Source organism: Trachemys scripta, chromosome 1, assembly GCF_013100865.1.
Source record: "Trachemys scripta elegans isolate TJP31775 chromosome 1, CAS_Tse_1.0, whole genome shotgun sequence".
NCBI classification, from domain to species: domain Eukaryota; kingdom Metazoa; phylum Chordata; order Testudines; family Emydidae; genus Trachemys; species Trachemys scripta.
The window spans coordinates 113,592,124-113,607,065 of NC_048298.1; the positions used below are offsets into that span (position 1 = coordinate 113,592,124).

Below are 14,942 nucleotides of genomic sequence, written 5' to 3' on the forward strand. Positions count from 1 at the left end.
TAGATGCGATAAGTCGATCCCCAATAGATAGATTGCTACCCGCCGATCCGGCGGGTAGTGAAGACGTGCCCTTGGAGTGGTAAGTATAGTTTTCATGTAACAAGCACATTAGTATAACACAGTGCAAAGGGGAATCTATCACATGATACAAAAGGCTAAGGCCTACAGATCTGAATAGCCCGCCATTCAAAAGCTAGGCCCTTTATAAATTCATAATCAAATAATAATAAATGGTTAACTCCACAGCTTCCACTTTAGCACTGTCCAACAGCACTAAAACAGGAACATCATGGAATTCCCATACTTGTCTCCACGTTACTCTGGCCACTTTATCAACCCCTTGGTCAGCAGAAGATGATGAAAGAAAGACTGGGAATGACAGAGTTGAGGAAAATTTGTGTGGGTATGTCTACAGTACAAGGTAAACCCAGACTCAGATTCAAGCCCAAACCCCCCTTCTATTTACACACACATCTCTCAAACTCCGGATCAGACCCAGGATCCTAGGACTCTGCAAGGGTGGAGGGTCTGAGTCCAAGTCAAGTCGGGACCCAACATTCGAGCCCTATCGTTTTGAAATGTAGACAAAGTGCCCTCCCACCCCCCCCAGACTGAGGTCCTTAAAATGTACCAATAGGGTTGGAAATCACTGTAGATGCTCAAGCCCTGGGTTCTCAAACTGAGGGTCTGCTGACTTGACTCCCACTAACCTTGGGCTTACATTGCAGTGTAGACATACCCTGGGAAGTCAGAAAAGCCATTGAAGCTTGTGAGGGCTCAAGGTAGCAGTGAGGACCTAAGAAGCCCTGGCCAATAACCTAGTTGAGGCACAAAGAGTCTACTTATGAAAGAACAGTATAGACGTAGGTTATGGTTCCTTAAGCAAATCTTACTGACTTAAAATGATTTTTCAATGAATGACCTATTCTTACTGTACTGTACAGTACCTGTTCTTTGCGTTTCCTCACAGACTAGCACAGTGTAAATCAAAATGTTATTTTTCTGCAGATTAGACAAGTTTGGTAGAATGAACTGGGTTACAATATGATACAGTATATCTAAAAATAGACCTTTTCACGTAACTCTAGAGCACATTACAGTAAAAATGCCTCTTATTATCTGGACTGAAATTTAAATGACTGACTAGAAATCCAGACATGAAGATCATTGCTGTAACAAATGACTAGCTCAAGACATTTCAAGATTAACATACACAAAGTTCCAACCTCAGAAACAATTTAATAGCTACCTAGTAATAATTTCACACCAGATTTTCATTCTGCATTTCAACACGCACTGAAAGCTATTTTTAGGTACTGAACTGTTTAGGAGAAGATGTGTTGGAGGGTAATAGGATACATATCTAAATGTTTCAATAGGTGAAAATTATTACTGAAGTTTATCATCTGCTAATTTTTTTTTTGCCGAAACAAGAAATTAGAAAAGGGTGAACAGTACAAAATGTGTTTGTAAATAAAAGTATGCCCAGCTTTAGTGAGAATACTTTGTGTTGTGTGTATGTAGGGGGAGATTTTGGCAAACAGGTAGAGTGCCTGAAACCACTATGGCTTATTGTTAAAAGCAGCCTATTCAGCAGTCTCAGCTTGACCAAGGCAGGAGGGGTTTTTTGGGTGCCAGAGAAAGGGGAGTTTGACCCCACATCCTTCCTGATAAGAATTGTGTTGAAGTTGCTGATACATGCATTTTAGAAGAGGAGGAATTTCCATTGGGGCTTTAAGGCTGCAAACTCTGGGAAAACCCCACACCTGGTTAATCAATAATCAGAAGGAAGCCTCTTGCTTGACCATTGAAACTATTTGCTTAACAAGTTTTCTTTATGGCGTTCTATTACTAATGTATAAATAAGGGGGAAAAGTTTGTGGTAGGGGGACTCTTCAGGACTGGACTCTCCCACTGGATGCATCTTGTGTTCCCCACCAGCACATGGGCTGCCGCTGTGCCACTCGAGAGCCATACTCAGCTTTGGTAATTATCAAGGGTTGGTGTTTTACTAACTTATTGCGGACATGTGTAAGTGCTTGAGACTAAAGTTAGCTTTAAGTGAAAGCACTTTCGTGTTGTCCTGTTTGTGCCAGCCATCTATCGGTTGGATGGCCACATCTCCCCGGATTTATTTCCTGACACCACCTCGCATAGAGTAAAAGTTACTAAGAGCTTTGGGCTGAAAGAACCCCGGGTAACATGTATATATGGTAATAACTTTCACTGAATGGTTTCAAAGCACTAGACCAAATGATGCCCCTACTCCATTTGTTAAACTTTCGAATACCTTATTTTTTATTGCATTTGTAGCCCATTTCACAACGTCAAGTCTTAAAATACAAGTACATTTCACAATTAAAATAAGGTTCACAATATTGCAGCTGGGCTCTCACTTCACGTTGTTCTTATATCTCACTGACTGACTGGTGATGCACCGCCCCTTATATACCTGCGAAGTATATACCTAGGAGGTTCAAGGAAAATTTTGTTCTCAAAGGCTGGGAGGTTCTATGAGATTCTATGGAGGTTAGTAGAAAAAATGAATCCACCTACAGAATACCTGAAACATTTTACTTCAAACATTCTATTTCCCTTTTGTCGCTAACAACAAAAACAGCCCCTCTGGGCTTGGTGCCCCCCAAGCCCAGCACTCCAGGCAATTGCCTGCCCCTAAATCCAACCCTGGATCTGATAATAGATTTCAGGGGTGAGATTCTCTTAGAGGCACAGCATAGCGCTTAGTGGTGTGGTGTGAGGGGCATCGTGGTAGCTTTAAGCCACCTGTGTGTCCTCACAATTCTGGGAAGCTCTGCAGTCTCCAGTATAATGGGGGGCCTGTTTAACTTATGGCAGCTGCTATAGCCCAGACTCTTCACAGTGCTACCTCCTGTGGTCTCCCCTCTGATTTGATCCTCCAGCCCTCAGCCATCCCCAGCACACACTACCTACACCAAGGCTTGCTAGGAATCCTCTGAGGGAAAACCTGCAGTTGACATCCTCAGTTCCTGTTCTAGGGCAATCTTCTGAGAGCCCAATCTAGGTGTGAAATCCTAGCCCCACTGAAGTCAATGGGAGTTTCACCCCTTTGCATTATTCCTGCTCGTCTACTGGACACAAAGGTGCTAGACTGGAGGTGAGAATCTCATCCCAGGACCCCTTATTGCCAATCTCTTGCTCTACTAGATTTAATCCATATTAGTGTAATTGTTGTGGCTATACAAATTTTCAAAGTTTATATTTTTCACCACATTTAATGAACAAGTATTGAAATTCAGCCAATCTACATATAGCAAAACCTTTTTTCTACAATACAAAATTCCCAGCCATGCATCATATCATTCTGTCGCTTCTGTAAAACAAAAGCTTCATTGAAACAGTAACAGTCTCATATGTCCCCAAAAGTGATGTGACTTGCAGTGATCACACCATGCCAGTTGACATGGGGGCAGGCTTCCCAACTGCAGGCTAAAAGAAAATAATTTTGTCTGCCCAAGGAATGGCCAGAATTGGCCAGATAGGATCTAAGGCTTGTCAGAACAGCATCCCAAGCAAGTGATGCTCCCACAAAAGTCTCTTATTTTTAATTCCCATTGCAATACTATAGTAGTTACCAATAACCGGAAAAAAATTGGAGTCAAGATTGTAAAATGTGCAACTGTGACTCAGATTGCAGACCATTGTAGTATTTTTAATAAGGTTTTCAATAGCCTTGAGTTGCTTTTTGGTACAATGCAATTTTGCCAGAAGAGGAAGGTAACAAGCAGTGGAGGAGCAGAATAAGGCATTTTTTCCTTGTTAAAAAGCAAAAAATAGCTGTCTGAAAAAGGCAGCATTTTTGCAAAATTACCAAATCCCAGGTTTGGGCTACAGGAAAGTTAGAAGAATGAAATTGGAGAGGTTCGAGGAATTGGCATTTCCCCGTAGTTGTCAGAATGCAGACTGGCAGTGGCAGTGTGATTCCATTGGCATAGAATTGCTGCAGTGAGCTGATGAAGAGCTTTTCAGTCCCCTGGCTTCCCAGTGCTGTCATGACAACAGTCACTTTCTCAATCCTGTTGAAGCCCTTTTCACATTCAGTGAATGCCACGCACAGAAAAGTAGGTTGTTCTCATCAATCTCTCTCTTCTCTGAGATTTGATTGAATGAAATAGTGAGCAGTACTGTATGTCTCTGAAGCTAAGCAGAATCTATCAGGTTCATTTAGTTTCAATATACGTGATAGGTCCTTGAGCAGAGGAAAGGTGATAAGAGTTACAAATTGGAAACAACATGGTCTATAGCAGTGGTTCCCAAACTTTAACAACCTGTGAACCCCTTTCACTAAAATGTCAAGTCTCGTGAACCCCCTCCTAAAAATGAATATCCAGGGATTTTCTCCCTTACCTCAGCATAAATTATAAAAGCAGTGATCTTGGAAATATAAAATTTGGTTTTATGATATGCTTATTACACACTATTTATTAATTATCATTAGTGTTTTTATTACATTATGAAAACGGCAACACTCTTCCAAGATCTCACTTTTATAACTTGTATCACTTTTGATTAAGCCTGTTATAAGATAAGGCTCCTATCAGAGGCACCAACAGAAAAAAGGGGTGCGGGGCAAAGCCCCCGTGTACTCTGGGCCCCGGGGGGGCACTGCCAGAAAAGTGGGGGGGCCTGTGGGGCCTGCCAGAAAAAAAGGATGAGGGCTCATCATCCCTCACCCTCCCCCCGTACTGGTGCCTCTGGCTCCTATCTTTTATCAAGGAGTATCAGACGTGAGACAGCATGAAGGTATTTAAGAAGCCAACTCAGAGTTCCTCTACACAAGCATTCAGGTCTTGCGCAGTCCAGGCAAACAATGCACATTACAACAAAGCTTAAACTTGTTCTTCATAATAATGTAAAAACAACACTAGCAGCCTATTTAATTTTAAAAACAGTAAAAAATATCCACCTCCCTTTCTATTTCATATAAGGAGTCTTGAAGTTTAAATCTCCTCAGTGTGATAGATATGCTTGCTTTGAGCTATTTAGCTCTTGGTAGTTCCCAAGGCTGCTGGCCCCGTACTCCTGATGAACAGCTCTGTCAGTCATTAGGGAATTTTTTCCCGAGAATCCCCTGTAACATTTTGTGAACCCCCAAGGGTTTTCGAACCCCAGTTTGGGAACTACTGGTCTATTGGCTAAGATAAATGTATGATCCATAATCTCCTGTATTATGTTTTAATGGCACATGATAGTGAAATTGTCTGCTGTTTGTGTTCTTACTAGGAAACTCATTTGACTTACTTGAAATATGACCTATTTATACAAGTAGATAAAGACTCTCTTATTGTATAGAGAGTTGATACCCTAATAAAGAGAGGCTTCAATGCAGATCTGAACTTCTTCGAAGTTCAAGAGGGTTTGGATCTCATATTCTGCACCATGAAATTCAGGTCTTAGGATGTCTATGCTGCAGTTAAAAACCTGTGGTTGGCCTGTGCCAATTGACTTGGGCTCACAGGACTCAATTGTAGTGTAGACGTTGGGCCTAGGGATGCAGCCTGAGCTCTGGGACCCTCCCACTTTGCAGGGTCCTAGAGCCAGGGCTCCAGCGCAAGCCCCGAACATCTACACCTCAATTAAACAGCCTCTTAGCCTGTGCCCCGCGAGCCTGAATCAGTTGGCATGGGCCAGCCACAGGTTTTTAATTGCAGTGAAAACATACCATTAATCACAAAGAGGGATATCGGTTGGCTCTGGAGGCCATGTTCAAGCCCATCACTAAGTATTATTTAATATGTATATACAATAGTGCCTTATATATAAAATTGCCTCACAAACTAGATTTTCAATTGACCTTAATTTTTTTCTCCATTTGTGAGTGCAAATTGTGCACTTGGATCTTGATTCTGCAACTTTATGCAGGTGAATAGTCACACTGAGTTAGTCTCTTGATATTATGTTTCTGTACCCACAGTCTATTATTATTGAGAGATTATAGAAACAAACTTTATACGGTTTCTCTCAGACTATTATATCTCAAAATGCTATATAGATTTAAGTTACAAAATTGGTTGTTACCAATAATCACAGAATGAAACATTGCAATCACAAAATAGTGGGACAGAAAAAGAAGAAAGGAAAAATTGTCCAGGAGTTAGGGAACTAGTTGAGGACTTGGGAGACTTTGATTCAAGTTCCTGTTCTGCCACAGACTTCCTGTGTGATTTGGGCATGTATCTTAGTGCCTCTGTGCCTCAGTTCCTCATCTGTACAATGGGGATAATAGCACTTCCCTGAGGGTTCTGAGAATAAATAAATAAAATACTGTGCGGTGCTCAGACACTACAAAATGGAGGCCACGTATGTACCTTACATAGAAAGTGTGTCAAAGGAAAGGGAAATTTTCAAATGAGAATTTAGAAGCGGGAGAGAGACAAGAAGCCTATCCTAAATTACTTGGGTGGTAGAGGAAAAGGGTCTTGCACCAGAATGGCCATAGTGTGGAGAGAGAGAGAGAAAGAAGTAATTAAAAAAAAATGAAAAATACACACACTTGAACAGAGTTTTGTACTGTCATCAGCATTTTGGTTTTACAAAATGTACACATAGTTTTGAAAAAAAAAATAGGTCTTTTCAAACAAAAATTTCTCAATCTGGACTACCATGAAGCACGCAGTAAGTTCTCTGAAGGGTGTTTTAAAGTGATTCTACAATTGTACACAATATCTATAGTACAGCTGTGCTCTTCCAGAGTTGTGTATTATTTCATTAGTATCATTGTTTATTTCTGCTGGACTTTAATGTTTTCATACTGGTTTTGCAGCATGCAAGGTCTTGATTAGTTTTCTCTTTGGGTAAGTCTATACTTACCTCTGGGTCCGGCGGCAAGTAATCTATTTTCTGGGATCAATCCCAGAAGTGCTCGCCGTTGACGCCGGTACTCCTGCTCGGCGAGAGGAGTACTCGGAGTCGATGGGGGAGCCTGCCTGCCACGTGTGGACCCACGGTAAGTTCGAACTAAGATAGTTTGACTTCAGCTACATGAATAACGTAGCTGAAGTTGTGTATCTTAGTTCGAAGTGGGGGGTTAGTGTGGACCAGCCCCAAGTCTTTGAAAAGGTAATCCTTTAAATCTAGTAAAGGAAGAGTAAGACTCCCTCATAGGCCGTTAAGTTTGAAGTATAATTTCTTAAACTATGGAGATTTACTGGCTAGTGTGCATGTGCAAAATTGCCCCATCCGCTGGATGGTCTACTCACGTTTTTATTTTATAACTCTCCTGACAGGCCTGTGAGAGGAACTAATGGAGGTGTCAGTAGCAGTTTCATAATTAAGGACAGATTCAGTTTCTCACTTACAGCAGGGATTTGTGTCTCTGTTTGGTATAAAGAATACATTGTATTTTCCATAAATATACAACATGTATAGTTTAAATTTTCCATTAGCAGGCCATACCTCTTAGGTGGAAAGTGCTCTCTTTCTTCATCAGATGCCCAACAAAGCAGGGAAGGATCCCCTATATATTCAGTAATGGTCCCCTCATTTCATCCTTATGAGTCTCAAACAGTCAAGAGTCTCATACATGCCTAGATTGTACAGGGGTATAAAAGTAGACATGTGCCCTGCTCCTGGTACTCTTCTCCCTGAGCTTCGGGCGCTGTTCCATATAACATTTCCTCATGGCCTTACTCTGGGGTCTTCACAAACAAGGTACTATGTTTCTGCACCATCTTCCAGGGTAAGAACCTCTTCTCCTTCACCTTCCCAGGGAGCTAAGATATCTCAGCTTGCAGTCCATGAATCTGAGCCCCCTGAGGAATTATCTGCAAAGGAACACCCCCAGACAGAAGATGAGTCAAAGCCAGCTGCTGTATTAACTTCATCCTTTGATAAGGCAGTGGTCCCATCTACACTGTCTCACCCAGACAACTAGAAGAGCTTTCAGGATCTGCTCAGATATATCACTGATTCTTTTGCGATACTGGTGGAGACCGCACAAGAAAGCTCACACAAGTTCTTGGACATTCTCTGTGCTTCCATACCCGGTTGCTCATCAACAAAGCATATCTGGCAAACAACTTCATCAGAACCTCCAACCTCTAAAAAGGCAGGTAAGTGGTACAGGTACCGTCCACCAGGTCTGAATATCTACACTCACCTATACCTTACTCACTAGTGGTTATGGTAGCTAATGAAACAAGCACACAGCAACAGACAAAGATAACTTCCAGAGATTTATTCAGATGTAAGAGTTATTCATCTGCCAGCCAGCAATTCTATATTGCTAATTATCAGGTGTTACTGTTGATGACTTTTTAAATTACATTACATTTTCAGATTTTACAAACAATGTACCCCTGGGGAACAGAGTTTCAATCTTTGACTGCTGATGAACAGCTAATAGCCAGGATGTCCCTCCAGGCAGCAATGGATGCCTCTGAATACAGCCTCTCATTCAATGACACTGTCTATCATTAAGAGGAGGGCACCCTGGTTCTGGCATCCAATGGGAGGTGCAGTTGATGGTGAAAGATTTTCCCTCCCCTCGCCCTTTTTATCCACTTCTTCCACCCAAGACCTTAGTGATAGACATGGAATCATAGGACTGGAAGGGACCTCGAGAGGTCATCTAATCCAGTCCCCTGCACTCATGAAAGGACATGTCCCTTCTGAAATGGGGAGCATATCTGGCCCATCATCAGGCTTCAGGTCTACAGACCCATGAGGATACTTGACTACACGTAAATGTATTAGGGCCCAAAGTGGTTCGTAGAACCTGTGTTGCATTCCTACCAATTATCAATGGACTGACAGTCCAAGTTATGGCTGACAACACGACAACCACGTTTTATATAAACAGGCAGGAAAGGAACCCTTTGATGTCTGGAAGGAGGTTAACTATGGAACTGATGTTTCAGCACTAAGTAAGCTCTCATAGCAATACATATCCTAGATCAGCAGAATGCTCTAGAAGATATTTTTGTCAAGCCATGAGTGGATGATCAAGGATTCTGTTATCCATCACATTTTCCACGTGTGGTGTCATCCTTCTGTAGACCTATTTGCAACCGCCCAAGAACATTAAATGTATCAATTTCTGCTCCAAAGGAGGTCTAAGCCTAGAATTCCTGTCTGATACATTCCTCACTTAGTAGTTGCCAGGGATGATGTATGCTTACCCTCACATCCCTCTGATTCACAGGATGCTCAAAAAGATCAGACAAGATGCTGCCACAGTCATTATGATAGCAGCTGCCTGGCTGAGGTCATTTTGGTATATGGAGCTGATGCTGTTCTCATTTCATCCACTGAAAACCTTTTTAATTCTACCAGAAGTAATATCTCAAAACACTGGGAACATCTTACCTCTAAATCCAGTCTCCCTCCATCTGACAGCTTGGCTACTTACTGAATGTCCAGAACATTTTGATCCAAAGTAGAAAAGATTCCTGCCTAACATAGGCTTTTAAGTGGAAAATATTCCGGATTTGATGTGAACGATGTTAATTACAACCTATTGATTCCCAGTTCCCTAATTCTTGGACTACTTGCACTCTCCAAAGGCTTGTCTACACTACCTGCTGGATCGGCAGGCAGCGATCGATCCAGCCAGGGTCGATTTATCAGTCTCGTATAGACGCGATAAATCAACCCCTGAGCGCTCTCCCATCGACTCCGGTACTCTAACAGAACTAGGAGAGCAAGCAGAGTTGACAGGAGAGCGTCAGCTGTCGACTTACCGCAGTGAAGACATTGCAGTAAGTAGATCTAAGTACATTGACTTCAGCTATTCTATTCACGTAGCTGAAGTTGTGCATCTTAGATCGAACCCATGCGATAGTGTAGACAAGCCCTTAGAGTGTTCCTGGGAGCAATATTGCCACATCCCGGCTATTCCTCCCCCCTTTCAATGCTATAGTTTTTTTCCCCCACCTACTATGATTAAATTTCTTAAGGGCCTTATACATGTTTTTTCCACTAGTAAGGGAACCTCCATCTCCATTGGCCTTTAATGTTGTGCTGGCAGGTAAGCCACATCCACTCCATCCATTTAAGCACCTAGCAAACTGCTCCCTGTTGCATTTATCTACAAAAACATCCTTAGTAGTGGCAATTACATCAGCCAGAAGATTTGGGGAAATGCAAGCTGTCATAGCTGGCCCTTCCTGTACAATATTTCTTCTGGGTAAGGCATCACTCAGCTCCCACTCTGAGTTTCTGCCCAAGTAGCAATGGGTTTCCATTTGAACCAAATAACTCTTTTATTGGTATTTTCCCCAAAACACTTGCTTTCCCCTGGTTAGTTAGGGTGCACATTTCAAGTTCACAGGGCCTCATCTTTTTATTCAGTAAGAGCCTAACCTTTCACAGTTTCCACAAGATGATTTGTACCATTTGCTGACAGAGAGGAAGGTCAAGCAGTATGTTCTCAGAGACTACCCAAGTGGGTGTTGGGATGCATTCGGGTCTGTTATGTGTTAGCTAGTTTAAACCCCTCTGGCTCAGATTAGGGCTCACACCCACTTGGGGTTCTTCAGCCCGTATGTCTGTTGAGCATTATACTCTGGCAGAAGCATCCCCATCTTCTTTTGGCGGAGCTATGCTGCCATCTTTCCGACACCGTGGGGCACCCTCTATGCACACGGTGGGGCACAGTGAGTGCAGTGCTAAGAGTGGGACGGATTCGCACAAGCACTCGAAGAAGTAAAAAAAGTTACTTCTCTGAGCGGGGTGGGAGTTTGGGCAATTCATTACCCGCCGCTGTAGCACGACCTACCCTCCGTGCCAGCTCCCTGCCAGCGCCTGGAGGGGGATGGAGCAAAGGCAACGAGGGTCCTTGTTCTCTTTGGAGGGGCCTGACTGGAGAGTCAACAGCGCGAAGCCTGGAGCCCTGACTCCTGCCCCAACCACTTAGGGCCGCCCAGCCTCGCGTCCCCCTCACAGCTGCCAGCTGCTCCTGCCTCCCAGTGCCTTCCCTCCCCGCCGCATTTGGTTCTGCCCATTCTCTCCCCCGCCCCGCCCACTTGGTTCTGCCCGCTTCCAAGCAGCCTCGCGTCCTCGAGTCCTTTCCCCTCCCGGCGCCACCCTCCCCGCTCGGTGTTTTGTCCCCAGGCGGGTTCCGTAGCGCGTGCAGCGGCCCCGCCCCTCTGCGGCTCGCTCGCTCTGCTGCGCGATTGTGCGGGCGAGAGGCGGCGGCGGCGGAGGGAGCGAGCGAGCGACACAGGCGGCAGCAGCTCGGCGGCGCCATGGCGGCCGCTCTCAGCGACATGGCGGAGCCGGAGGGGCTGTTCCCCGGCGAGGCGGCGGCGGCCGAGGAGGAGGAAGAGGCCGGGGCGGCGGCGGCGGCGGAGTCCGAGGCGCTGCTGCTGCTGAGCGGCGAGGCCGAGAGCATGTCGGAGCCGAGCCCGGAGAGCGCCAGCCAGGCCGGGGACGGGGAGGACGAGGAGGAGGAAGAGGAGGGCGGCGAGGAGAGCAGCCTGGTGGGGAGTAGCAGCACCAGCAGCGGCTGCTGCAGCGACGAGACCCGCTCGCTCAGCCCGGGCGGCAGCAGCGAGGCCGACGCGAAGGAGGAGCCCAAGGGCCCCCGGGGCAGCCAGGAGGACGGGCTGGGCCGCGGCGGCGGCAGTAGCAGCAGCAGCAGCAGCAGCGTGTCCAGCGGCGGAGACGAAGGCTACGGCACCGGCGGAGGGGGCGGCAGCAGCGGCAGCAGCAGCTGTAGCGCCACGTCGGGGGGCCGGCGGGGCAGCCTGGAGATGTCCTCGGACGGGGAGCCCCTGAGCCGGATGGACTCGGAGGACAGGTCAGTGCAGCCCCCGCGTCTCGGCAGGCTGGGGCCGGCCGCAGCCCTGCGGTCGCTCCCCCGGTCGGGGATTGGGGGGGACGTCGGCCCTGCAGCTCTTCCCTCAGCCGGGGGAGGCCGCCAGGGAGGCTGGGGCAGGTTCAGCCTTGAAATCCCTCACGAGATGGGGGCCCTGAGACGCCATCTCCTGGGCCTCTTTGCACACAGCGGCCCCATGGAAATCACCTCCCCCCCGGCCCAGAGGCACACACAGCCCGCACACGGAGCAGCCCCAACCCCAAACCACCGCCACCCACACTCCTGCCCCCGGCCATCTCCCAGCCAGGGGCAGAGGGCAGCTAGGGCAGGAAGAAGGGATGGGTGGGGATTGTCATTCCTAGAACCGAGAACAAGGGCTAGGGGCCACCAGGTGCGTTGTGTTTTCCTCTTGTACTTACCCAGCAGAAGGAAGAGAGGCCTCAATATTTTTATTTGCATATTGAGCTTTTGCATGGTTAGTGCTCTCTCCTGAATGATTCTGCTCTTACTAGGCTTAATGATAGCAGAAAAATCGCCGACTTCGGTACTTTCAGTAATCTACTTTGTCCTTAGGTTTTCATTTTCTTCCTGGAGGTTTGTTTTTTTTTTCCTAAAAAAATCTCTCGTCAGGTGAGAGTGGAGTTCTTGAAGTATAGAAATCATTAACTGGCTGTTTTGATAGCCACTCAATTTGGTTCCTTCTTGTTTGATGTGCAGAAGGTCCGTATTTAAATAGTAAAGTTTAACGACTGTTTTCCTGGGATGCCAATGCCTCTTTCATAAAACAGTGTCAAGTGCCTTTGTAGTTGTATTTTGTGTTAAAATGCAATCAGTATGACCTAAAGTTCAAAGATGAAGTGTTAAAGGTGTTGGTCGGTGTATTCTGCCTATACCAGTGCAGGTGTTTGTGTATTACAGAGAGAAGCAACCTGTCTGTAACTATTGAGGGGGGATTTTAGTTTACTTGATCAGCATAGGTTGCTATCTGGTATGTGGAAAGGCCTTGTCATGTACCAACCTTTTCTCTGACCATAAAATACTTTTCTTTGTTTAAAACAAACACAGATTAATAATCAATGTGGTTGACCGACAAGGTAGGTGAGGTAATATTGTTTATTGGGCCAACTTCTGTTGGTGTAGTTGTCATCTTTAGGATGTTTTTTAAGTATTAAAATTGAATAGAATATTTATGTAATTGAATCCAATAAAAGATAAACATATGATTTCTATATATTATATATTTATCTTTTACACTATGTTTTTAGTTATTTCCTTCTTGCAAATGAGCAATGAACTTGGTGTGCAGTACTGAATATACTTATAAAATATTGTTTTTGTTGTGATTTAAGCTGTTCAAAAACACGTGATGTACTGAGTGACTCTTGTTTTTGTGTGCTAATATTAACAATCAAACTAAATGATAGGACAAATAAATAGAATAAGAAATGATGTTAAATTATTTACTTGTCACTTTACTAGTCCAACTCTATTCTAGATCTAGTTATTGAGTTTTAAAATGGCTTAAGAAATTCTGTAACTTTGATCATAAATGGTGCTTTGTGTCCTTGACAAATCTAATAGATCATGGCCCATTATGATTTTTACATAAATGTTTTTGTAAGTTTTACTTCCATTAAATGGAGAAATCTAGTTAATGTATTTGTTCATGTAGAGGAACAAATGCCAAAACAGTCAGGTTCTTAGTAGCTTTTGAAAAATTACTTATTTACATTTCTGAATGGCATTTTTGCAATACAGTGAGTGGTGTTTTATCACCCCTAACAGTACATGATAGTGTGGGAAAAAATTTTTTTTGTTAAAGTCTAGTTGGACAAAAAGTTTAAAATAGTCCATTCAAATATTGCAGAACTGTAGCAGATGAGATTGATGTCAGTATATTTGAGTATTGACAACCCCAAGTGTTCAAAAACCCTGAATCAGCCCCCCTTCCCCCTCACTCCAAATCATAGAATTTGCTTGAAAATCATGATGATTTAAAAAACTATACATTTTGGGTGCTTTGTATTTGCCATCTGTATCATGTGCCTTTAGCGTGCACTGGGATCATGTTTTCATACCTTTCTCCACTGTTGAGTGCTAGACATTTCTTTTAAATGAAAGTTGGGATTATCATGAAATGACATGAAATCTGGGAGTTGGAGCTTTAAAAAGAACACCAAATATTGCTAGACATTGCATTAAAATTGAGAGGATTGGCAATACTGATTTTTTTTCTTCATATTTTAATCTAATATAAACCACTTCATGTGTTTGAGTGACTATCTCAGGGCTTTATAGATACTGGAACACAGATGAGAGCTAGCTAGCACGGTGAGAGTGAGACTCAACCCAGATAAGTAGCTGAGTTAGGGGAGCAGTGGAAAGAAATGGTGGAGTTTCTCTTTTTGTAATTTATTTACTGTATAATAGAATTCATAATTTTCCTCTACCCTTCCTTTGATATGTTCATGCTTGGCAAGCAAGTTTGAAAACTTTTTTTTTTTTTTTTTTTTTTTTTGGATCAATGCCTTGTTACAGTGTTTGCATCTAGATTGTAGTATTAATGATGTCTACATGGGGATGCATTTTCCAAATGATTTTAAGGTGTTACAATAGCATCCTGCTCATTGACTGGTGAATTACGTAGAGAACGTTACACCCATGCTCTGTGATCTTCACTATCTGTTGATTTCTGAGTGAAGGCTAAGTTTCTGGTTTTCACCTGATGCTCTGAGAGGCTTGAATTAATAGCCCCCTTGTTTAAAGGAGGAAGGGGGGTTAGTGGAAGGGCATTGTTGGTGAGGAATCCTTTGCGAAGATCTGCCACGGCCTAGGTCTGGTAACATTAAGATTACCATTCAAGGCTTGTTTTCCCAAACTTTTTCTCTGTTGGTTTGACCGGGTGGGAGGGAGTTGTGAGAGGGTCAGAATTTCAGGTGAGTGTTAGCATACTGATTAGTTTAATGCATCTGGATTTTATTACTGTTGCCTACAATAATAGAAAAACGCCAAAATAGTTAATTTGCTTACCTTTTGACAGAGAATAAATGTGCTAGTATGAAAGTATTCTAAAATAAGACCGTCCATATATTAGAGGTTATGTAAGATTTTCATATTTAATTGAAATCTTTCTCCTAAGAAGCAG

General features: G+C 43.8%; 1 protein-coding gene across 3 annotated transcripts in view; it reads left to right on the top strand.

Moving 5' to 3' along the window:
* Positions 1 to 11,068: 11,068 nt before the first annotated feature.
* The window catches only part of AEBP2 (AE binding protein 2), an 84,244-nt gene continuing 80,370 nt past the window's right edge, over positions 11,069 to 14,942 (top strand). The window contains exon 1 of one of the 3 annotated variants that reach the window (XM_034782192.1): positions 11,069 to 11,779. In XM_034782192.1, coding sequence (XP_034638083.1) covers positions 11,226 to 11,779 — 554 coding nt within the window. In that variant the 5' untranslated portion in view covers positions 11,069 to 11,225. The remainder of the gene's footprint in view (positions 11,780 to 14,942) is intronic. The other 2 variants (XM_034782183.1, XM_034782200.1) reach the window with 2 other exon arrangements.